This window comes from Mirounga angustirostris, unplaced genomic scaffold, assembly GCF_029215605.1.
Source record: "Mirounga angustirostris isolate CCGP_5_RB_7025 unplaced genomic scaffold, mMirAng1.0.hap1 SCAF_11, whole genome shotgun sequence".
NCBI lineage: Eukaryota > Metazoa > Chordata > Mammalia > Carnivora > Phocidae > Mirounga > Mirounga angustirostris.
In genome coordinates this window covers 111,752,879-111,778,227 of record NW_026991719.1, presented here as the reverse complement: position 1 = coordinate 111,778,227, position 25,349 = coordinate 111,752,879, and the positions used below count along the sequence as shown (strand labels likewise).

General features: G+C 43.9%; 1 protein-coding gene and 1 pseudogene across 1 annotated transcript in view; one reads left to right on the top strand and one right to left on the bottom strand.

The window, feature by feature from the left end:
• Positions 1-25,349, bottom strand: part of ADGRG4 (adhesion G protein-coupled receptor G4) — an 83,769-nt gene that overhangs the window by 4,460 nt on the left and 53,960 nt on the right. Inside the window, 9 exon segments of the mRNA XM_064573628.1 lie at positions 53-154; positions 5,033-5,290; positions 5,293-5,309; positions 7,763-7,841; positions 10,903-10,976; positions 13,179-13,300; positions 15,399-15,502; positions 17,082-17,127; positions 21,157-21,276. Coding sequence (XP_064429698.1) covers positions 53-154; positions 5,033-5,290; positions 5,293-5,309; positions 7,763-7,841; positions 10,903-10,976; positions 13,179-13,300; positions 15,399-15,502; positions 17,082-17,127; positions 21,157-21,276 — 922 coding nt within the window.
• On the top strand, positions 17,659-18,467 carry LOC123843256 (protein SET-like; annotated as a pseudogene).

Sequence of the window (25,349 nt, the reverse complement as noted above, 5' to 3'; positions counted from 1 at the left end):
CAGTTGTGCGAAACCTGTAAAATTCAAAACCTTACGCAAACTGGCATCTTACCGGAAGAGTTATCCAGTCGTAACCACCCACAACAGAGGTGTATCTGCCACTGCTCCCGCACACTCTCCTTCATCCAGCAGTAAAACACGAAAATGAGGAATCCTAAGTCAAAAGAAGAAGGTCAGTCTATTTCAGCTTCTTTCGCCAGCGGTCACCAACACCCAGACCCAGATCTACTCTTATCACCATAGACACTCCTCCTAAATAACCTCAGGGCCATTATGGCTTTCTGAGCTCATCTTTCTAGCTTCCCTGTCAGAGGCAGTGATGGTAAGAAGGTCTGTATCAAGACTTCATATCAACCACAGTTTTCCCCCGGGGCTGCTGTCTATCCTAGAGCTGGAGAGAGCAGCCCTTCAATGGTAGTCCACCTCCGAGATGGCTCTCAATGATCCCTGTATCCTGGGATGTGTATCCTTGTGTCATCTCTTCCCACACCCACCAATAGAATATGGCAGAAGTGATGTCATGTCATTTCCAAGAATGGCTTATAAAAGACATTGTGGCTTCTCTCTATCTCTGATTACTCCCTCCAAAGGAATCCAAGTGTTATATAGCTTGAGGACACCTTGTAGCCCTGTGGAGAGGCCCACACAGTGAGGAAGTAAGGCTTCCAGTCCCTAGCCATGTGAGGGAAGCTTCCTGGAAGCAGATTCTCTGGAGCTAGTCAAGTCTCCACATGACTAAAGCCTTGGCTGACAGCTTGATTGCAACTTCATCAGAGTCCCTGAGCCGGGGCTTCCTAGGTGGCTCAGTCGGTTAAGTATCTAACTCTTGATCTCAGCTCAGATCAAGCCCTGTATTGGGCTCTAGCATGGAGCCCACTTAAAAAAAAAAAAAAAGAGTCCCTGAGCCAGAACCACCAAGCTAAGCTGTGCCTGAATTCCCAACCCTCAGTAACTAGGTACGATGATAAGTGCTATCGCTTTAGGCTGCTAAAGTTTGGGAGTAATTTGTTGCACAGCAGTAAATAACTAATAGACATGCTCTTTGGCACAATTACACTGTGTGGAAATCACAAATTTGGTGCCCTCATTTTCCACTGCCAGCCCTGATTTTGTCCTGAAAGTGGGATAGAGCGGGACTGAGGGCATCCACCAGCAGCGTTGGCCATTTCTCATCCCCATCCTCTAAAATATCTCCTTGGGAGAAAAAAGTAGGACTTGAGATTTTCCTTATGGCAAATGCTCTGGAGGGCAAATTGGATCTCCTAAAGCTTGGGGGTGGGATTGGCAGAAATAAACATTAACAAAACCTTTCCAGGTGCCTCAAACTGAAACTCATCTTTCCCACTTCTGAGCTCCCATAGCACTCTGTTTCTTATATGACTTGCTATATGTGGCCACAGTCTCCATGTATTGCCCATCTCTGCACCCAGCTGTAAAGTCTTTTCATCCTCATTATCACTTCTCCCTTTGCCTCCGGTACTATGTGTGGTAGCCCTACAGATGTTTGTTGACTTGAACTCCAAGGCACTTGATACACAAACTCTCACAGTTTTCTGCAGCCTTCATATTATCTTCTTGGGCCTCAAAATCTTTTTTTTTTTTTTTTGCCCAAGAGCAGTTTGCAACCCTTTGTTCTCTATACCAGGTTCAGCTTGCCTCCTCACTGGCCAGTTGTGCTGAAGTAAATAATTAGTAATGGGTTGGAGTGGTCTTAACTCATTGCAAGTTGAGCACGAGACAGTAGTAAATGCCCCCAAAGCTCACTTCAGCTAGGGCATTAGTGGAAGTCAAGAATGTTGGTTGAGGTGGGTTAAGAGTCTCCTGCCATCCTGCCCTGGTGTGGTCCTTTCTCCTACCAGTGCCATATTCAGTTTGGGAGGCTTCGTTTTGAAACAATGATGACAAATGGAAGTATTCAAGAATAGAGAAGACTCGGAGTGGGAACATAGGGTGGGGAGAGATGGTAGCTATAGTTACAGATCTGAAAGGGCTGTCATGAAGAGGACAAATTGGGCTTGTTCTGTGTGGTGGCCAGGTTAGAACCAGGAGCAATCGGAGGAAGCCACAGAACCACCACATGGTAACACATCGCAGCTAGTGTTTACTAAGTAATGATTATATCATAGGCATTGTGCTATGAGCATCATTTTTATAGCTGAGAGACCTCAGAGTCCAGGAAGTCTAGTACGTTTGACTGAGTCACAGGGCTAAATGCAGACAGTCTGGCTGCAGAGCCCAAGGTCTTAACCACTGCACTATACATTCTACCCTCAGAAAAGAGTGACCCGGATAAGATGCAGAGCCAATTAGAAGCTACAGTGGTAATTATATTACAACATATCGGTGTATCAAATCAACATGCTGTACCCCTTAAATTTACACAGTGTTAAATGTCAAATATATTTCCATCAGACAAAGAGAGAAATTGAATGCTCTGTTTTATGGAACGGTGAGCTCTCTGTCTCTGGAAAGTTTCAGGTAGTGACTTTCTGTCACTCCATGGGAAGTTGGATTGGGAAGAGCTCGGGTCCCCAGCCTCAGCCCTGAGACTCTCTGATTCCAGGTGGGAGGCAGCAGTCTGGAGGCTAAAAGGAATGACATGTGTCACTCACTCCCCTGAGGGCTTTATCTCCGTGTCACCACACAACTGTGGTGATGAATCGAGCAGCGCTCACTCTTTCCGAGCAGCAGAAGCAAGGGGCAACGGGGACAACAAGCACCTATTATCGTTCTGATTTCCTGCATGGAGTTTAGTTTGTTCTCAGACTTAAAGGTTATTATGTGAATTCCAATGAGCTGCCTGCCCGCTCTCCCTCTCTGCCTGTCAGCCTTCCCTTTTCTTTCCAATAACAGATTGATCTGCTTACTCACTAGAACACAGGCATGAGGGAAGATGTCAGGTTTTTGTCACCTGCATTTTTACTTGTGCATCCCTCCTTCAGAAATGGCTCATCAGGCACAGCATTTTTTCACACCAGACCACAGGGCAACCCCCTTCAGCCAGAATTACAAACTTGCCATCTGTCTTAAATGGCTAATTTGTTCACTTGTTTCATTGCGTTCTTGCTCTGGGTGCGCGCACGCGCACGTGTGTGTGTGTGTGTGTGTGTGTGTAACTTGAGTTTGAAACTCAGGGCTCTGCAAACCCCCTCTCTGTAAGATGGCACATTCTATCCTGTAAAGCAGGACTAGGAACTAGAAAGATTTGGTGCTTGGTTGACATAAAGCGTATCTGACAGACAGAGACAGCTTGGCTCTGTCGATGCTGGATCTATGGGACTTTGGGCTTAGTCCTCAGGAGATCCCCCGCTGGATTCTGCTTCTAAGCCACAGAGGCTTCCTGCTTAGAAACTACTTTCCCTTTCCACCGTAGGAATGGAGCACTTGCTGCTTTGAAGACACCCCTCCTCCATTTGTAAGCTCTAAACTGCTTTGCTTTCTTGTTCTTTTGTCAGCTTCCCCATCAGCCCCTCTTTCCATAGGGTGAGTGTGTTTCTCCTCAGAATTAGTGAATGGACTTACTGCTGAGGAAGAAATCTGCCCGGGTATCTGGTTCCTAATCGACTCCTGCACACATTCTACACCCAGGCATTTTGTGTCTTTTTACATTCCAATCAGAACATGCTTGGAAGAATCTGGTGGGACAGAAATTTCAGCTGATACACTTCATTGCTCAAAAATGAGATGGTTTCTTGAATTGAAAGACATGAGAGCAAAAATGGTGCCTTATTCTAGAATGCTCCCCCATCACCCTGCAGCACCCTGCAAATGCCTGGCAGAGAATAACTACCTACCAATTCATATTTCCCAAGATTCCACAGGGGTTAATAACCACACGACAAAGTGCTCTGAGGTTTTTTAAATGCTAGGTTAAAACAAAATTTTAAAGGTTTTTTTTTTTTTTTTCCCCAGCAGAATTTCTCAGAGCTTTTACCATGATAATATATATGGTGCCATTTTAAGAATGGGGGAGTATAGTTGGCTGCATTTCCCGAACTTTTTTGACCATAGAACTCTTCTCTTGCTGGAGCATCTCACGGGCACTTGAATAACCTGGAGACTACAGTCCAAACGGGTAAAAAAAAATACTGCTGGAGGTACTTGTGCGTATTAATGGGGGCTCCTGAACTTCACAGCTGCCCCAGTAGCTCAACTGAACTGGGCCAAATTCGAGGACAAGTAGAACATGGGGCAGAGTCCGAGACTCCCAGGAAATCATTCTGCATGCCTCTTCCTCTGAGGATTTGTAATAGGCAAAGTCAGGTTAAAATGAACATCAACAATTAGAGGTATATTAACCAGACCTCTCGCTTTTACTTCTTGTGACATCTTTGGCCTACCATGCAATCACCTACCATGTCACTATCATTTCCTCCTTTCACCAGAAAATGGGAATGAAATTAAAGAGCTATAGAGACATTAGCTTACGATCATCTAATTCAACCATTTTGGTGACTTTTCCAAAGTCGATCTGGAGCAAAACCAGACTAGAACCTTGGCCTCTTGCCTTGGCCCACTGCTCTTTGCTCTTCATCTTCATTCCTTTATGACTCTCTAATTTCCTAGTCTGGCTCCTTCCCACAATATTTGGATCTCTGATGTAGCCAGAGTCTAGGGGGTCAAAAGTTTAATGCATCTACTGTCCAGTAATTATTGTTTCCAACGGGATTGCGCACTTCAGAATGTCAACGTGAGTGCGAATTCGTACACTTACGAGCACGCTGTGGTGATGCAGTGAATACTGTAGAAAGTAGCACCAGTCAGTGTTTAATATAAACATTGCCAACTAGCTGGAGTTGAGTTAGCTCTCTGGGCTTTTCTCTATATCCCCAAGTTAGAGTGAGCTCATTTAATGAAGTCCTAACATCTGGGTAATGTTTCCAATGGCTGCCTGTCAATTCATTGATAGCAAAGGCCTCTTGGAGTATCTTTTCCTCCTCTCAATCCCCAAAATGTGAGATTATTTTCCAAAGCAGCAAAGCTTTGGTGGAGGTCTGGCTAGCCCCAGAAAGTACAAAGAAGCAGAAGTTACCTTGCAATGTGTTGAAAATGGCAAAAAGATATAAGAACAAGATCCTCACAGGTCCCCAGGCAAAAAAAGCAAACCCCCAGGTGAGGCCAAGTAAGAATGTCAGGCTCATTGTGCCTTTGAGATCATGCAGGGTCATCCTCCGCTGAGGCTTCCGGCTTTGGGAGTTAATAGAATTCAGTTGAACGAGAACAGTGCAGAACATGGAAAGATTCATTAGAAATATGAGGCAAAAATAAGCCACAACTGAGGTGTAAAAGAATCATCTTTAATCCAACAACTGTAAGAGACAAAGAGGAGAAGGCCATTGTGAGGTAGAGAAACTCAAACGTGTATTTTTCAGTGAGACTCTGAAGTTCACCTCATCAGTTTTAGTTCACCTGAGAGCATCTGCACCTAGAGAAAGGAACTGCCTTGACCAGATGACCTTCACTCATGCTCACTGGGGGCAGAGTGGGGCTTGAACCCCAATCTCCTGAGCCCCAGTCCAGGGTTCTTTCCAGAACCAGAAATCCTGGAGGATATGCAGACACTTCTCAGTCCACTTCCCCAGGAGGCTATTCTGTTCCTCAACAGCAGAAAAACAAATGATGTATTTTCCTCCAATGTGGCTCTCCCCCCACCCTGCCCCACCACCTTACACCTGAGCTTTTGTTTGCAGGATGAATTCTGCTTTGCATGATAAATATCACAGTAAAAGGACATGGGCAATGACTGGCTTTCCTGAATGCTACATCAAACAATGAAGAGATCATCAATGTTAATGATATATATTTTAAACCTCCCTCCACAGCCTCAGGTTTGGACGACAAAAGGCAACACTGGCCACTGGACTCTTAATGGCTCTACTGTTTCTATTGAAGAAGAAATATGTGATGATTCATATGAACAGATACTTCATCTAATAACATTTCCCAATACTAGAGGCATTACCTCTGAGTTGTGAACATGGACAAGCTTACTAATTTAACTGTGTGTCAACTTAGCTGAGACCTCTTTTCCAGAACCAGGAAAATCCCTTGCCATCGTATTGTTCATGTTGGTGTGGATACTTTCATGTGTGTGAGTTTGTGTGTGTTTCTGTGCACGTTGGGAGGGAGGGAGGGAAAAAAGCATTGAATTTCCCTAATAAAGTCTAATACCTAGGGTTCCCTGGATATCATCTTCAGCCTTAAAGGAGGCTATAGAAGACATTTTAAAAGGGGCAGCGTTATATGTTTGGATGCAGAACCATCTCTAAGACATTGTTAAGTACCAAACAGCGTATATCTACCATTTGGGTAACAGAGTGTACAAGAGAATATCTATACAGATCTGATTGTTGGTAATAGGAGTTGCATCAAGGAAGAGAGACAGCGTGGCTGGGGGTTGGGAGCGGGGCTTACTTTTCATCCTCTACCCTTTTGTGCGTTTGAATTTTATACCACGTGCATGTATTACTTCTTCAAAATATAATTATATTTAAAAAAAAGCTCTTAGAGCACTCTGCTTCTTACTAACCAATTCACATATGAAAGGGCTCTTTTCAGGAGGAGTGGAGTTGGTTTTGTTCTGGTTTTGCTTTTGCTTTTGATCTTTGAAGAAGAATCACCAATAGATAGACACTGGGGGCCCTTTAAGCCACAGAACAGGCGAGGAGCAAGGACAGAGGGAGAGATGAGAAGGAAGGGAAGAGAAAAGGGAGAGAAAGAAAGGATAACAAGAAGTTATATAATTAGAAGGCACCTGCTGGAAAGGACAATATAATTTTGACCCTCTAGAAACTGTCATCTGAACACAAAAGATGGCTGAGTCTGGGGGGCGAGACCTCCTACATTTGATTCCAGTCCAGTGGGAGAGGAAATCTGTACTAAAAAAAAAAAAAACAACAACAACCCAGCTTGAGAGGCAACAATAAAGAGAACGGATCTAGGTAAGTAAAAAACAATCAGAAGCATGAAAGGAAAGTACGCTGTCTAAAGGACTACATTGTAACTAGCTATGCGCCTATAAAAGAAGGTTTTGGAGAGGTAAATGCTGACTCTTTTGTGGCTGTGGATGAGAGAACCGCAGAGATGGATTTATACATCAAGAAGAAAACAAAAGATGGTGAGCACGGCATAATGTATAAACTTGTCCAATCACTAAGCTGTGCACCTGAAGCTAATGTAACATTGTGTGTCAACTGTACTCGAATAAAAATAAAATAAAAATTTTAAAAAAGAACAGAAAAAGAAGAGAAGAAAACAACAGGACAACAAAGCTGAGCCAATTTACAAAGGAAGGCAATGGAGTCTTTCAGGGGAGACCGTTGTTGATGGTGGAAAATGTCTTCCAACCATCTCTGTATTTCCTTACAGGGCTCACTACAACTCCTTCTGGGTTCCGTGAGCTTTCTAATCACAATTGCTGCCTGTTAGGTAGAATGTGTGGAACAGGCCACATGCTGAGCACTTTATATACGTGACGTCATTTTAATTTGCACACTATATTGACAGCAAACATTATTGTCCCCATTTTCCAGTGGAGGAAACGGAAGGAAGAGGTAAAGTAAGTTGCCCAAGGTCACACAGAGCCCAGGCACCTAATTATATGAGTGTGCCTGTGACTGTGTTTAGGCCAAAAAAGGCTGAGGCTGAGTGCCCCCCTGAGCCAGCGTCAAGACCAGACTGCAGGTCAGGAACCCCGCCCCACCCCCCAGACCCTGATGGTCAAGAACATCACCACCTGAGAAGCAGAGGTGCTGGTACTTACAATGGGGTCGCTGAGCTCAGAGTTCCATACAGATCTTTTTTCACGCTGAGTGTGATTGCCACCATGATCGCTGGGATTCCTAGAGGGGGAAGCAAGCCAAAGGCATCCCATTAGGAAGTGGGAGAAGTCCTGATCATTGACTGTGGGCCCTGATCCACCAAGACACTTTAAATGAGCCACAGATGTGCGGGCATCAAAATACCATTGTTTGCAAAATGTTTGTGAATTTTTCCAAGTTAAACATTTCTAGGAGTGCTCCAATCTGCTAAACTAAACAGCATGCCAAAGACTCCAATACAACACCCACTGGTTATTAAAAATAGCTCAAGTGCCAAAAAATCAACTTGGCAATCGAAGTATCTAGTTCATCGGAACACAGGTTCGCATCAAGCATTTCTTCCCAGATGATGGGCTGCCAATCTTTTTCTCCTTTTCAATAGAGCCCCTTAGTTCCCAGGATCTTTTTGTCTAGGTCACCTTGGAGGAAGGGCACAGGCAATCAGCTGCAGCCTTCGGTGCTTTCTGACAGGGGGGCTGTTTCCACACTCGTTACTAGTTTGACATTTTGACTAGATCGACCAGTTAACGACCAGTCAATTCAGCCAGACTATAATAAAGCAATCAGTTCAGTCAAAGTGGTCAAACGTGATGTGCGTGTAGACACAGGATTTAAAAATCCAATTTCATGTACATTTGTAAAACTTAAATGATTTCTTTATTTCTAACGATGTATTTCTCCTAAACTAAGAGCATTACACCTGCACACGTTTTAGGGGTTTCCTAAGATGCTTTGCAAGGCTGTTCTAAATCCCAGAGTGCCAAGCATCTTGAAAAGTACCCTCCACTGTCCTGTTCTGTGAGAAACAGGACAGTCCCGTTTGATCTGTATATCACACACTTAGCACAGTGCCTAGCATGATGTAGATATTTACAAAAATACCTGTTGAAAAAAAAAAAAAACCCAGGACAGTCCCATAAATACATAAGAACAAACTAACGGTTGCCAGGGGGGAGAGGATGGGAGAAGGGCAACATGGGTGAAGGGGAGTGGGAGGTGCAGGCTTCCAGTTATGGAATGAGGAAGTCACGGGGCTGAAAGGCACAGCATAGGGAACGTCGAGAATGGTGTTGTAACAGTGCTGTATGGGGACAGAGGGCAGACACCCTTGTGGGGAGCACGGCATAAGGTATAGACTTGTCCAATCACTATGTTGTACACCTGAAACTAATGTAACACTGAGTGTGAACTAGACTTCGATTTAAAAAGTTTTTTTTTAACCTGTTGGAGGCCAGAAAGGAGAGATGGAAGGGGGCCTCCCATCTACAGTGGAAGTTGTGAGGCGGTCCCCAAGCTGTGTTTACCCTTTGGTAATCAACAAATTAAAAAATTATCAATTAATAAACCAAAAAATCCCTACTGATTATTAAAAAAAAATGTGGACCAATCTACTGCCTTGGACAGGGATTTAAGTACAGGAGTAAAACTTCTTCAACAGGTTGGTTTGGCATTAGGAAGACAGAACTTCAAACATAAACGGATGTTAATGTTTGTTTTCCTTGCCATTGATTGCTTTTGTTTAATATTTAAATGTTCCCAAAGTCCCCTTAGCAGGACAGCTCTGAGGTGGCTCCCTGGTGACCTTGCAGGCAGAGGCTGGACCAGCAGCTGACCTGAGCTTGGGCAGAATGCCCCGTGAGCCCGCCCGAGCTGGAGGAGCCCGCAGGCGTGTGAGGAGGGGCTCTGAGGCCATCCCCTACTCGCCTCTCCATCTCCTCCAGGAGCCTTTCGTGAGGCAGTTTCTCGTCCCTCCCAGGTTCGGGGGGGTGTGGGGCTTTGCACCCTGCCCCCTCAGCACAGAGCTGCAGAGTATAAAAGTGCATAGCTCCACTTAGAACCAGCTCTTCAGCGACAGGGAATCCCTCAACTCGTGTGGCAGCTATCCGTTCCCTTTTTTTTTTTTTTTTTTTTTTTTTTGGGTGTCTTTCTTTTATAGTGTGTGGGACGAGGACTTGGGAGCTGGAGCCTTTAGCTACTCTTCCCTTTGCCGTCTATGTAAGCAATTAGCCGAATCTGCAACAGCTTGTTGCACCTGGACAGGTCAAGCCAGTCAGGCCTTGGCCTTGGCTCGGGTGTGTCTTTGACACTCCCTGGGTTTATCCCACCTCCAAGTACCAAGTCTTAGCCTTCGCGGCCGCTCCTTGCACCCCGGCAAGTGTGTGTGGAATGAGAAGATCCAAGAGAGAAGAAGAGCCCCGGGGAACACTGTTACTTAAGGAGTGAGTGAAGGAGGAGGGGTCTGAGAAGGAAGCTGAGGATGAGAGATGACAGGGGGGAAGGAAAGCCAAGACCAAGCGTGATTTCCAGCCCCTTTACAGTTAGCCATATGTGGGTTATCTGCTTTGGAGATTATTCATGAAGCCTCTTCCACAATGTTTTTCAATCTCCCGGTTGACTTAAGGTGAGGGCGTGTACTGACTGCTTTGGGCTCCATGTTTCTGATGGATTGCCAAGTGTACTAAAACAATCTTAGCTTATGCTCTGCTTAGTATTTGCCTGTCTCTGCTCCCCACATTAGCATGGATAATAGCACTGACTCTGTATCCAGTGAAAGCATGTGCTATGTTAATGAACTCATTAAAAGGATGAGGACCTAATTGGGAAACTATTGTCTTTACAAAGGCAGCAGATAAAAAGCTAGCCTCATATGGATCCTCTGCATCCCACTTCATACACGTCTCCTGTGTCTCCAACACATTCTCTGAACTCAAAATGTGTTTTGAATAGTCAAAGGGAGGGGGGAGGAGCTGCGCTGACCGTGTCGGAAATACAGGACAACAACCCAATGAAATAACATTTAAATTAGGAGATTTTTGTGCTGGGTTCCATTCCTGGTTTCTTCCATCGGGCAGCAGTGACAATGACCGCCATGAGGTGTGGTGGAATTCAGGGCGGGTCTGACCCAGCACCCCTCCACACACCGCAAGTCCTTTCCCTGTCCCTTCAACAATATGACTACCTCGTAGAGGTTGCATGTCCAAACTATGGAGCCAAATCTCTGGTTCAAATCCCAGCTCTGCCACATACTAGCTGTGTACATTGCAGCAAATTACCTCATCTCTCTGTGCCTCAGTGTCCTTACCATTAAATGGGAATAATGATGAAATCTTTCTCATAGAGATATTGTGAGTGCTGAATAAGTATGCAGCATCCTTACTGTTGATAATAACAGAATTTGGTCCTGAATAATGTGTCTCGTGAAGCCGGAATTTGAAATACACACAGGCTTGGGGCGCCTGGGTGGCTCAGTCCGTTAAGGTTAAGCAGCCAACTGTGGATTTCGGCTGAGGTCATGATCTTGGGGTCGTGAGATCGAGCCCCGCATCGGGCTCTGCATGCAGCAGGGAGTTTGCTTGAGATTCTCCTGCTGCCCCTCCCCCAACTCCCCCAACTCCCCCAACTCTCTCCCTATTTAAAATAAATAAATAACTCTTTTTAAAAAATCAAAGAAAAGAAGTGCCTATTAAAATTAACTTGCTCAGGGACACCTGGGTCAGGTCATGCCTGCCTTCAGCTCAGGTCATGATCCCAGGGTCCTGGGATCGAGTCCTGCATCAGGCTCTCTCCTCCACGGGGAGTCTGCTTCTCCCTCTGCCTGCCGCTCCCCCTGCTTGTGCTCTCTCTCTCTCTGACAAATAAATAAATAAAATCTTAAAAAAAAAACAGCTTTAAGAAAATTAACTTGCTCATTTTACCTTACATGTACTGAGCTCCCCACCCTTTTTCCAGGTAGAGTCAAAGTATCCTAAACACAGTGACCTTCACTAACAGGAATAATAGTAGCCAGTCTGAGCTAAGCAGCACCCTTTTTTCTTTTTCCTTTTCTTTTTGTATTTTGGGGAGAAGGAAGGAAGGAGTTTTCTGGACACCAACATTCTGTCATCACTCCTTCAGCAGACTCAGGGCTAGATCTACTTGTTGTTTCTTGTGTTGTTGATTTTAGCCCTACTGACAGGTGTGAGGTGATATCTCATTGCAGTTTTGATTTGCAGTTCCCTGATGATGAGTGATGTCGAGCATCTTTTCACGTATCTTTTGGGCACCTGGATGTCTTCTTCAGAGAAATGTCTGTTCATGTCTTCTGCCCATTTTTAATTGGATTATTGGTTTTTTGGGGTGTTGAGTTATATCACTTTTTTGTATATATTTTTAAACTATTGAATTGTACACTTTTTTAAAGTTTATTAATTTTTTTTAAGTAATCTCTATCCCCAACATGGGGCTCAAACTCATGACCCTGAGATCAACAGTTGCATGTTCCAGTGACTGAGCTGGCCAGGCGCCCCAGTTTTTTATATATTTTGGATACTAACCTTTTATCAGATACATCATTTGCAAATATCTTCTCTAGAGGGAATATTTTCAAATCTCAGAAGATTCCTTCATTCTTTCTCCTATTCAATAACCTTCCCCCGCCACCCAACACACAGTAGAAGTAACCAATATTCTAACTTTTGTCCCCATAGACTTAGTTAGGCCTGTACTTAGAACTTCGTATAAATGGCACCATGCAGTATGCTCTCCTATTTTTCTGGCTTCCTTTTTGTTCAACTCTATGCCTGTGAGATTTAGATATTATGTTCTGTGTTGTACAGAAGTAGTCCATTCTTTTTTTTTTTTTTTAAGATTTATTTATTTATTTATTTATCTGAGAGAGAGAATGGGAGACAGAGAGCATGAGAGGGAGGAGGATCAGAGGGAGAAGCAGACTTCCTGTCGAGCAGGGAGCCCGATGTGGGACTCGATCCCGGGACTCCAGGATCATGACCTGAGCCGAAGGCAGTTGCTTAACCAACTGAGCCACCCAGGCGCCCCTGCTGTGAATATTCTTGTATATACCTTTCAGTGGACACATGCACTCATTTCTCTCTAATAGTGAAGTTTCTGGGTCAACAGCTAGGTATGTATTTATTCTAGTAGCATTGTCAAAGAATTTTCTAAACTCCTTTGTCAGATACACGCATTGCAACTATCTTCCCCCAATTTATGGTTTGCCTTTTCACTACCTTGATTGTGTCTTTTGGTGGAAGAAGTTCTTAATTTCAATGAAGTCCAATCTATCAACTTTTTCTTTTATGGTTAGTGTTTTATATCCCATTAGAGAAATCTTACCCTACCCCAAACCTCTTTCTTTTTAAAAATCCAATTACAATCTCTCTCTCTCTTTCTCTCTCTCTTTTTTTAGAAGAGCCTTGCCTGTTTGTTTTTTTTTTAATCTGTCCACTTCATAATCTAATGGATTTGACCTCTTCCTATTGTGATGAATAGGAACATTTTATGGAATTAATGTGGTTACAATGACAACAACATCCATCAAGCCAAATTAAACCTATTCAGAGCAAGACTTTATCAACTTACTGAAAAGCTATGTATATCACTATTGCAACTCCCAGGAAAATGGAGGAGATTCCACATCCAATGTATGTTATCAGCACTAATATCCATTCATTCACTGCATCCATTGCAGACCTGGATAAATCCTAGGAAATGCAATATGTTGTATTTTATACGTTTGCCAGAGCAAGTTTATGGTAAAATGCTTCCAGGGCTCACCAATAGGAGGTTCTCAGGATATATAGCGTCTCTGCTACAGCTCTTATAAAACCAGAGTATGTGGATGAATATACAATAAGACTATATATTGTTTGTTGAATATGCTTAGTGCAACTTACTGTGTACAGGTCATGGAGAGCCATCAACAGCACTGGGAGAACATTTAGTCCTTGACTTTATTGTCATTAACATGTTCCACATTTAAAATATAACCAAACTAATAGATGTGAATTTGGGATGCAAAGTGAATCATTATTTGAACTAAGCGTCCCAAAACACTACACAGAACATAAAAAAAAGAGAAATGTTCCTTTCCCTTAGACCTTAAATAACTTTCATAAAATTGAGAGACAAAATGGACCTTAGAGATCACATAATCTCAAAATTTTCTAACCTAAAGACCATAAAAGACCTGAAATGGCATGCAAAATCATTTCCCTATATGCATGCATTGTTCTGGAGAGAAGGTCCAGGCTTTCCTCAAGTTATAGAGATTCACGAATCATAAAAGGCTAAGAAGCACTTGTCTACCCTGGTTGTTCTCAACTAGAAGCAATACTGCCCCTCCCCCCGGGACATTGGCAACGTCTGGAGACGTTTTTGGTCGTCACGCCTGGAGAAGGGGCTAACGGGCATCTAACGGGTAGAGAGGTCAGGGATGCTGCTAAACATCTTACCATGCACAGAACAGTCCCCCACAACAAAGAATTATCTGGTTCAGAATATCAACAGTGCCAAGCTTACCATGAGTAGGAGAAACAACCTGTGCACAACACATTCAGATGACAGTATATAGTATATATAATAAAGTAACTCAAGAGAACTAAAAAAGTACTCAGAGAGGAGTAAAGAAGAAGGAACATATTTGAGAGCCATTTTCTTTCTTTTTTTTTTTTAGGTAAACTCTGTGCCTAATGTGGGGCTCGAACTCCTAACCCTGAGCTCAAGAGTCAGGTGTTCTTCTGACTGAGCCAACCAGGTGCCCCTTTGAGAGCTATTTTGAAGGAAAACTCAGCAAGTCCTCATGTTAGGGAGGGCCATAGGGAACTAAAGAGATGGAAGAATTAACTAATGATGACTCTGAAGCTCTAAGCCTGAATATGAGACTTGACGAGTCTTGTTTGTTTAAGTACTGCAAGAATTTTAAAAAATATATCTTTCCTACACTGCAGTCTGACAATTAAAAAATTTAATGACCATACCCTTTGACCCGGCAATTCTTCTTCCATCAATTTATCCTACAGAAATAATTACACCAGTGTTAGAAATGAATAAAAATGTGTATTACAGCATTGTTCATAATGGAGAAAAATAGTAAACAGTAAAACTAAAATGCCTGTATATAGGGGATTGGTTAAATTCATCATGTTTACTCCACACAAGAGAATTCTATAAAGGTATTTTGAAAATTGAAGTAGATAGATATGTATTTGCCTGAAAGGTGCCCCATTGTATTGTTAGTGCAAAGCAAGTGGTAAACAGCGTGAATAATTTGATCCCATTTTTATAAAACAAAAACATATATGGGGGTGCCTGGGTGGCTCAGTCGTTAAGCGTCTGCCTTCGGCTCAGGTCATGATCCCAGGGTCCTGGGATCGAGTCCCACATCGGGCTCCCTACTCGGCAGGAAGCCTGCTTCTCCCTCTCCCGTTCCCCCTGCTTGTGTTCCCTCTCTCGCTGTGTCTCTCTCTGTCAAATAAATAAAATCTTTAAAAAAAAACATATTAATATACACATAGGAAGAAAATGTGAAAGAATTTACATCAAGGTGTTAAAGTTAGTGATCTCTTGGGAGGGGAATTATAGGGACCTTTTCTGTAATGTTTGAATTTTGAGGAGCAGGCATTACTTTTATAAGGAGAAAAAGAAATATTTATTTCAATCTGCTCTACTTTGGATGAACAAAGAAGGGGCTTTTTTTCCACTCACATGCCGCTTTTCCATCACAGTTCACCCAGGTATTTCTGGTCTGTAATCTAATAGAAGTTGTCCAAACTCTATCAAGGAGTGATTGAGACAACTCACCATTAAGACTCCAAAATGGGTGAGGTGGTCACACTGACAGATTGTGTGATTTACGTTCGTTTCCTTTACTTTACAGCCTGATGAATTCCATCCACCTTGCCCATCTGCAGGAGACAGAAGGGAATTTCAAAGCAATTTTGTTTTTCTCAGAAATGTTTAACTTTTCATTATATGCACCTTCCAAGCGTGTGTTCTAATTAGTATTTTTTGTTAAGAGAGCAAGATAGAGGTATAGTTGAACATTGAAATCAAATGAAGTCTAATAGGCAAAATTGACTTTTGGGGGACTTCGTGCATGGCATACCTTCTTGGGCTCTCACTTCCTATTCCTGCACAGGAACTCCTACAGATTAGGATAGACCCTAATCATCAACAGAGTCCTGCCACCATGCTGGAGGGACAGAGTTAGGACTGTTTTCTTAAGTAGCACAAATAGGAAACAGGTAGATCTAGAACTTTCTGAAGGACATGAGCTATGGAATCTAGGCTGACATTTGGTCCTGCTTGGTGGCCCTGGAGTAAACATCTGAAACGACCAGCTCAAGCCAGATCGCGGTCTGTCTGTCACTCCTTAGGGCCAATTAAAGCCTCTGGTTTACTTGACACTTGCCTCGTTTCTCACTCTTGAGTTTATTTAGGATTCTAAAACCAACCTCCATACCTCTGTGTAACCTGTAGACCTCAGATACTAGACCAGATGTAGAATAGAACCGCCAGGGTAGCACTAGACCAGAGAGGTTATCAAAATGTCAAAATTTGTCCATCCAGGATAACTCCATAGATTCCAGAGGCTCTGGATCCACGGACAGAGGGTGGGGGCAAAGGTGTCAGTGACAAGGCTCATCATTTTCCCGGAATCTTATCCTGGGAGACTTGGAGAGGACCAGGAAAGGACGTGCTATCTCTGTCATAGGGAAGGAGTGGTAGTCCCATGGGAGGAGAATTTCCTTTTTCTCCCACAATTTCAAGGATACTGAAAAGGGAAAAGTTCCCAGGCAGAGGGGCACGTAGCCACTCCTGGCATTCCAGGGAAAATGGATTCTGGGTGGGAATACTTTGAGATTTGGCCATATCCCCGGAGATTCCAATGGAGAAGGCAAACTGAAGAGGAATCCATTCAGCGATCCCCGTCCCAAACCCCTTCTCTTTACTGTCCCCAAAGACTCATACCTAGCCAAGCAGGAAGGGCCCTTCGAGATCAACCAAGAAGTCTTATCCCCTCAATGAAAAGATAAAAAGATTGGGGCCCCAAGAGAGTAAATGGACTCCCCAAGGTCACACAGTCAGCCTAGAAGAGACAAGGAAAAAAAGGAAGAAGATAGTAGATGTTGCAAATCCCCATGAGAAAACACAGATGAACAGCCAGGTGTTCGTTTCTCAACTTGCTTCCAACAGCTTAAGGCTACTCTGCACTGGGTCTCCCAAATTCCCTTATTCCCAAGTTGTATGACTTTTCTGATCCCCCAAATAAGCACCTTATCAAAGAGAAAGGCTTTTTTTTTTTAACCTCCCATGCCGTAACTAGATATAAAACTCATGTTCATACCTTGGTCCATCAGAGTTCTCTGTAGGATCTGGTAAAGACAGTACAGCTCCTTCTCATCCAACCGCCAACTAGGAAAATGGTCAGGGGCAAAGGCTCACTGAGAGCTGAAGACAAAGCTTGCTAAGAAAAATACTCACTGTTACTCCCAAAGTCCCAAAAGGCACAGTGAACCCAATCATAATTCTAGAAAAAAGAAAAATCAGAGGTAAACACCTTTCCATGTGATAGTTACCACACAATGGCAACTACACACAAGTGTTTTCTTCTCAATGTTTTTACAAACAGTAGACACACACACACGCACATACACTTGGACCATCTGCAAGTTGGTTTTAAGACTAACCCCAAGTGACTTGGGGCTTATAAGTGAGAAAACAGCATACTACTGCATGGTGGTCTAGTATGTGTCCTTTAAAATATTTGGTAGGGACATCTGGGTGGCTTAGTTGGTTAAGCGTCTGACTCTTGGTTTCGGCTCAGGTCATGATCTCAGGGTCCTGGGATCCAGCCCCACATTAGGCTCCACACTCAGTTGAGAGTCTATTTCTCTCCCTCTCCCTCTGCCCCTCCCCATGCTCGTGTGTGCTTTCTTTCTCAAATAAATAAAATCTTTAAAATAAACAAACAAACAAATAAAATATTTGGTCACATAGGAGTAATCAGAGCTTCTTCCAGACGTGCGTCTGCCTTTGTTCCATGGACTTTCCTCACAGCATGGCCCCCAAATGCCAGTCTTCGCTCCTGCCTCAAACGAAGAAAAGAGTCTGCCTCTTGACCCTAAGCCAGAGGAGCTGTTGACCTCTCAGCACTTGCTGAAGGGAGAAAAAGAGCAGCAGGAAGCAACTGAACACACTGATGAAGTACAGAATGAAATAGACTCATGAACAACCCAGTGTGGAGATCTTGAAAGTAGAACAGAAATATAACAAACTCCACCAACCGTGTTATTCAGAAGAGGTCAGAATTGATAGCCGAAGTCTCCAATTTAGGGGTAACAACACTTGTCAACCATTCACAAGTGTTTGCACTGCTCAGGGAGGAGGATGGAGAGATGCTGAGCTGAAGTGACAGAATTTGACGATATTAAATCAGGTAGGTTACAGGATAGATTTTTATTTTGATGAAAACCTTTACTTCGAAAATAAAGTTCTCTCCAAAGAATTTCATCTGACCGAGAATGGTGATTCGTCTTCCAAGTCCACTGAAATCAAATGGAAATCCAGAAAGGATTTGATGAAACATTTAAGTCCAATGCAGAATCGAGCCAGGAGGAAGAGACAGCATGAGGAACCAAAGCTTCTTCCCCTGGTTTCCTGACCATTCTGATGCAGGGGCGGATGAACCAGCAGAGGTCATCAAAGATGATATTTGGCCAAATCCATGACCACACTACTTGGCTCCCGATATGGATGATGAAGGAAGGGAAGAAGAAGAAGATGATGATGAAGATGGAGGATTGGAAGATATTGGTGAAGGTGGAGGATGAAGGTGAAGGAGATGAAGAAGAGGATGAAGGGAGGTAGATGAGGAGGAAGAAGGAGAAGCTGAGTCATGGAACGCCGATGGATTCCAACCTTCCTTTTTAAATTTTCTCCAGTCCTTGGCAGCAAGTTGCAGTCTTTTTTTTCCCCCTCCTCTTGTGCTCATTCGCCCTGTTTTTTCAAGTCTCTTTTCTCTTTGTCTATACCATGGTTCTCAACTTATTTTGGGGGGAAATGCCTCAAGCAGAATACAGCAGGGAAAGAATCTCTACCCTTTCTGTTCCAAATTCATTTTTATCCCCTCCTGTATCAACACAAACTTTCTGGAATCAACACCACCATACTCTGTGGGAAAAAAGGAAACCCTTCTGCTCCCCTAGGTCTGCTGGAAGCTGGAGGGTGCGGGGCCCCTGTGCAGTAATGCCTAGAGTTCCCCTTTTCCTCCTTTTTCTGGATATTGGGCTCTATGTGATTACAGTGTCTCTATGTGAGTATGGACAGTTAGCATGGACCAACATGCATCAGTCTACTTTCTCTTGGTTAAAAAAAAGAAAAAAAATTTTTTAATGGGGTTATGGGGTACCTGGGTGGCTCAGTCAGTTAAGCATCTGACTTCAGCTCAGGCCATGCTCCCAGGGTCCTGGGATTGAGCCCCACATCCGAGCTCCCTGCTCAGCCGGGACTCTACTTCTCCTTCTGCCCCTCCCCCTGCTCATGTTCTCACTCTCTCTCTCCCGCACTCTCTCTCTCAAGTAAATAAATAAAACCTTTAAAAAATAAAAATAAAATAAAATTTTAAAATGAGGTTATAGAAGATCAGCAAAAGGTAGGTTTGAGAAGTTTGGGTGGGTTAAGTGGGCATTCTGATAACATGGCTTCTCCTCTGGCATGTTTAATTGTGATGTTTAATGGAATTCCTTGCAGTTTAAGATGATACTTTTAAAATAAGATTCTCTACTAATGATGACTTGAGCCCTGCCACTGGATGGGAGAATTAGCAGTACCTGTAGGATCTTATTTGGAAATGACATTCTCTATTGTAACTTTGTTCCTCTTTATTCTTTTTTTTTTTTTTAAGTTTTTGATGTAGTGTTCCATGATTCATTGTTTGCATATAACACCCAGTGCCCCATGCAGAACGTGCCCTCCTTAATACCCATCACCAGGCTAACCCATGCCCCCACCCCCCTCCCCTCTAGAACCCTCAGTTTGTTTTTCAGAGTCCATAGTCTCTCATGGTGCATCTCCTGTTTATTCTTAAAAAAAAAATTTTTGTTGTTTCACTGGAAAGGAAAAATGATGCTCAGAGTTTTCTTTTTTAAGATTTTATTTATTTACTTGAGAGAGAGAGCATGAACAGGGGGAGGGGCAGAGGGAGAGGGCCAAGCTGACTCCCCACTGAGGGAGGAGCTTGACACGGGGCTCAATCTCAGGATCCCAAGATCATGACCTGAGCCAAAGTCAGATGCCTAACTGACTGAGCTACCCAGGCGCCCCAAGATGATGCTGTTTTAAAAGTTAAAAGTGTCTGAGTTGCTTTGTTACAATAAAACTAAATGTGTACACATACACACACACACAAATATTTGGTAACATAGGGATTTGCTACACCCTTCTGGTGCAAGGCCCAGGAGGAGGCTGAATGGTCAGGGCAGATCTGATGTGGGGTAGGTGTTTCTTGCAGAACTTTGGAATTTGGGGCTCACAGCTGAGATCAAGCTTTATGGATACAAAGTTGAGCTGCTGGCTGATTAGGCCTAGGGAGCATTCCTGGGGCCTCACCAGCTCCTACAATCTCCAGGGAACTGGAGGCAATGAGAAATTGGTTGTTGGGGGATGCTTGGAGAGCTGGGGCCCATGCTGGAATTGAGAGATCTTACCCATCTAACATGTTTCATTTGGTATCTGTTTTTTCTTCCGTCCCTCTCCCACCCTTCTTTCTTCCTTCCTAGAATTAAGACCTGTGAAAAATATGCTATACCATATGGTCGTTTAGATTGCGAATGAAAGAAGCTATTAAGACTTCACACTGGACATACATTAACATCAAAGAATGGAATAGTAGTTCATTCTTATGCTACAGCTAAATTTGATCATTTAGTAATATATACCGTATGTTATGCCATATGACTATGGTTTTAATTCATTGGTGATAACTAATACATATTTTAATGCTCTTTGTGGTAATTGAAAAGGATCAAAATGTTCAATTATTTTAAATTGTTTGCCTCACTCAAAAACAAATGGAATTAAATATCATTTAGTGTAATGGGACAACCAAAAGATCCACCTGCCCTAGTCAGTCCTCTGCCAATCTGTCACAGTGCTAGAAGCCCACATTACTTATCCCTTTAAGCGATGGCATTATTTCTAGAAGGCTTCAACTACAACACACCTCTACTGTCCGAAATGGGACAATCTTCTTTAAGTCTTAGAACCACATCTGTTAACTAGCCCATTTTTTTAAAAGATTTTATTTATTTATTTGACAGAGAGAGAGAGGGAGGGAGAGAGAAAGAACAAGCAGAGCGAGAAGGAGAAGCAGGCTCTTTGCTGAGTAGGAGCCTGATGTGGGGCTCGATCCCAGGACTCTGGGATCATGACCTGAGCCAAAGGCAGATGCTTAACTGACTGAGCCACCCAGGCGCCCCACTAGTCCATTATTTTTAACAGGAAGTCCAAGGAGGGGTTCGGAGGCCTTCCTATTCTGAGATGAAAATGGGTATAGTACCTGGTTTCCTTCAACATGCTGCAGATTGATAACCACTGGCTCAGCCAAGTTTTCAACGGGCGTATCTGAAAGGCTGGCACTCACTACGAAGGTGCTTAGTGCTTTCGTGGCGCTTCCAGTCTGCGGGTGAAACATAAGGCAGAGGAGTTCAGCTCCTAAATTTCCAATTTTCTGCATGTCAATAATCAGTTCAGAATTACTAATGCATGGCCGGAGGCACAGAAATATGGAAAATAAAATCACAGCTGAAAAGAAATTTTTATTTGTATTTATTCATTTATTTTTAAGATTTTATTTCTTTTTTAAGTGAACTCTACACCCAACTTGAGGCTCGAACTCACGACCCCGAGATCAAAAATTGCATGCTCTTCTGACTGAGCTGGCCAAGCGCCCCTGAGAAAAAGCTTTTAGAGGTCATTTAGCTCATCTCCTGTCTTCGTATAAGGTCTCGATTCTACCAAGCTAGAACAAGTCACTAACCCGAGCCCTACATCCAAATATGTATCCAGTAAGCACTGGCTTTGTTGCTGCTTTGTTGTTACCTGCTACTCAGTAGGACACTAGCAACAAAGCGAAACCATTCCTTACTTTGATAACTCTGAACCCTGACATTTCACAACTTATCTTAGCTCCAACCCCTAACCACCCTTACTCACTTTTAGGGGGCCCCTCCTCATAGGAAACATAAATTCATCGTGGGTTAGTTATAAGCCACCCCCTGGTTCATCTCCCCTGAAGTTGGAAGCAGGTGGATAAACATCCAGGTTGAAATAAGTTTCTGAGGACTGTCGTCTCCTCCCTAGGGGACCATGAACTCTGAGGTCAGAGCAGAGGCGTCACGTGGCCTCATGTCCCCCGCATGGCCAAACATACAGCAAGTATTTCGTTTTGCACCCAGAGTGAGCCAGTTACATTGTTAGGTGCTTTCCACATACACTATCTTTAGTCCTCAATGAAACAATATAGGCATTTTCTGGATAAACGGAAGGTTGGGGAGGCTCAAAGACTTGGACAAAGATCACACAGCTAGTGCATGATGGGGCAGGGATGCTTCAGAAATGTTGGTTCCAAGGAGATCAAGTAGAATGTAGCCGTTAGGACGTGGCGCTTGCTAATTCACAGGGCCAAAGCGCCACAGGCCAAGGCCCCAGGGGGCGAAGCAGCTGGGAGACTGCCTATTCTGGGGCACACTTGAAGAGACAAGAGATGAGGCAGGTGCAGGGCAGGAGGGATGGGAAGAAAGTCCTCTGAGGACTTGCCAAGAAGTCCTAGATGAGGTGAGCTTAGATGATGCCCCTTACAGAGTCTGCTGGGCCACTTTCAGAAGATGCCCAGCGCTCCTATTTCTGAGCCCTGAATCCACTGAGAACTGGCTAACTGTGAACACAGCCTGGGGCTCCACTGGGAAGCTACTCACTTCTGGTTCCTGACCAACTCTGTTCGTTCAAAGCCAGCCTGGTGGTTCCACGCTCCCTTCCCAGAGGAATTCCCCTGTGGTAGCCTGATGCAGAGGTGGATCTACAGCACAATCTGGTGGCAAGGGCCCCGGCTGACCATCCAAAGACCAAGTGCTAGCCCAAGCCCTCTTGTTCCTTGCAAGTCTCCTCCCCTCTCTGGTACACTGGTAACAGGAAGAAAAGCGGACCAGGTGACATCTAACAACCCTCTCAACTTAGTCTAAGAGATACTGTTTTCTGGAGTGGAAATGCCAAAAGAGGGGAAACACACAGGGAAACACAACCCAGGACTTAATTAACCTGGCCTCTGGTTTAATTTCCCTTTCATACAAAATGGCGGCCATGCAGGAAAAGGCGTTAAATCATTTCTCACTCTTCCACTCTTTGGCTCAAGGCTCAAGTTTTACCTGTTTCACCTCTGAACCTTTTAGAGAAGTTTCCTCGGCCGGAAGCACTCCTCCATCCTTCTCCCTGCCCCTTTTATCTCCTAGCTTCTACTCAACCTCGGGTTCCAGCCGACACCTCCCTAGGCCTTTCCTGATTTCCCTGATCTTTCCTCTATGCTCCCCAGAGCCCCTGTGCCTAGTGTTTTGTCCTTCTCCTGGAGGCCAGCCACTCGTGGAGGAGGGGGTATGTGTTTTCCAAGAGTGGCGTCTTATCAACAACTTTTTTCTCAAGATTTTATTTGTTTACAGATTATTTATTTATTTATTTGACAGAGAGAGATAGCGAGATCAGGAACACAAGCAGCGGGAGTGGGAGAGGGAGAAGCAGGCTTCCCGCGGAGCAGGGAGCCTGATGCGGGCCTCGATCCCAGGGCCCCAGGGATCATGACCTGAGCCGAAGGCAGACGTTTAACCACTGAGCCACCCAAGCACCCCTCAAGATTTTATTTTTAAGTCATCTCTACACCCAGCATGGGGCTGGAACTCACAACCCCGAGATCCAGGGTCGCCTGCAACCCTGACCGAGCCAGCCAGCCTCCCCTTATCAACCATTTTTAAGGTAAACTGTTGTGGTGACAGTGAAGATTTTGATCAAAAGATATCAGACAAAGCAGTGTGAAGGCGAGGCTGTGAGACTCGGGACTTAGGGGAAAAGGTAGTTAGAGGGTGGCATCTCTTATAAGTACCCCTTCCCCAAAAATCAGGGGCACAGGACCCAGGCTCAGGTCATCCCCTTCAGAGTTAGAATCTGTCGGTTTCTGTTCTGCTCCTCAGACCGGAAGTTCCAGGAGGGCCCACACCATGTCTCTGCTGCTCACTGTTGTATCCCCAGCACCCAGCACCGCACAAGACACAGAGCAGGATTTCGATACAGATTTGTTGGTTGAATAATAACTGTGTGACTGACAGAGTACATTGTCCCTTCCCCTCTTTGAGTCTCAATATCATCATCGGTAAAATGAGATGGGCCACTATGAATTACAAGGGCCCTTCCAGTTCTGAATGTGATGGCAGGCTACTTCTAATCCATTATCTGGCACTAGGATGTCCGTAGGCTAATTTTGGCAAAGATCTTTAATCCCCTCCAGTGGAAGATGTTAGTGAATAAAAATTACTTATTAGGTGTGAAATTTATGCAAAACAAGTTTCTCGTTTATTCTATGCAACAAGCACAGCCCTCTCAAGAAAGCAGAGAAATTAAGACAAAAATAATGGTATGTCAGATGATAACAGAGAAATTTCAAGTTTACCAAAAAGGTCAGAGTGCTACGAACAACATTCTTCGTTTTTATTAAAATTTTTGTTCATTAACTGTCTTGTCCCAGGTGTAGCCAGCTTTTTATTTTTTCCATTTAAAACCAAGGTTTAATAAATATGTATCTACTGAAAACATGTTGGGTACCTAGCCCTGTGCCAGATGCCATGAAAATAAGACATGTTTGACCCACGACATCCACCACAATCTACTTAGGGAAACCAGACTAGTGACTAGGTGGATATGGAAGACAAGAATGCAAGCAGGGGGTGGGGAGGAAAGCAGGGGCTCATGAACTCCACGCAGGCTTTCTGGATGGGATTTGAGCTGAACCCACAGGAATAAATAGAATGTACAAAGACAGAAAGGGGAGCCGCTAGAGAATTCCAGGAGAACAGAACATCCTACAGATATAACTGGAGACAATGTGTTATATTTGAGTTGGTATGTAGTATATTTAAGTTGGCCCAGTGCAATCTCCCTGCAATAACTCTGAATATTTAACAGTTATAAATTCATTCCTTTGGATAGCCTCTCTAGAAAATGAAAATACACAGGGGTGTTAATGTATGGATCTCTTAAATACTTGAAGTTTGGAGTCAGACAGCCTGGATTTGATTACTAGTTATGCCACTTCTTAGCTGTGTGACCTTGAGCAAAATCACTTAGCCTCTTTGTCTTAGTCCGTTCGAACTGTTAGAACAAAATATCAGATTGAGTGGCTTCTAAGTAACAGAAACTTCTTTGTCACAGCTCTGGAGGTTGGAATTCCAAGATCAGGGTACCTCCATGGTCAGGTTCTGGTGAAGGCTTGCTTTCCGATTCAGAGATGGCAGCTTCTTGCTGCGTCCTCACATGGAGGAAGGGTCAAGCAAGCTCTCTGGGACCTCTTGCACAAGGGCACTCATCCCATTATGACAGCTCCACCCTCATGACCTCATCCCCTCCCAAAGGCTTCATCTCCTAATAGCATCATCTTGGGGGTTAGGATGTCAACGCATGAATTCTGGGGGACACAAACATTCAGACCATAGC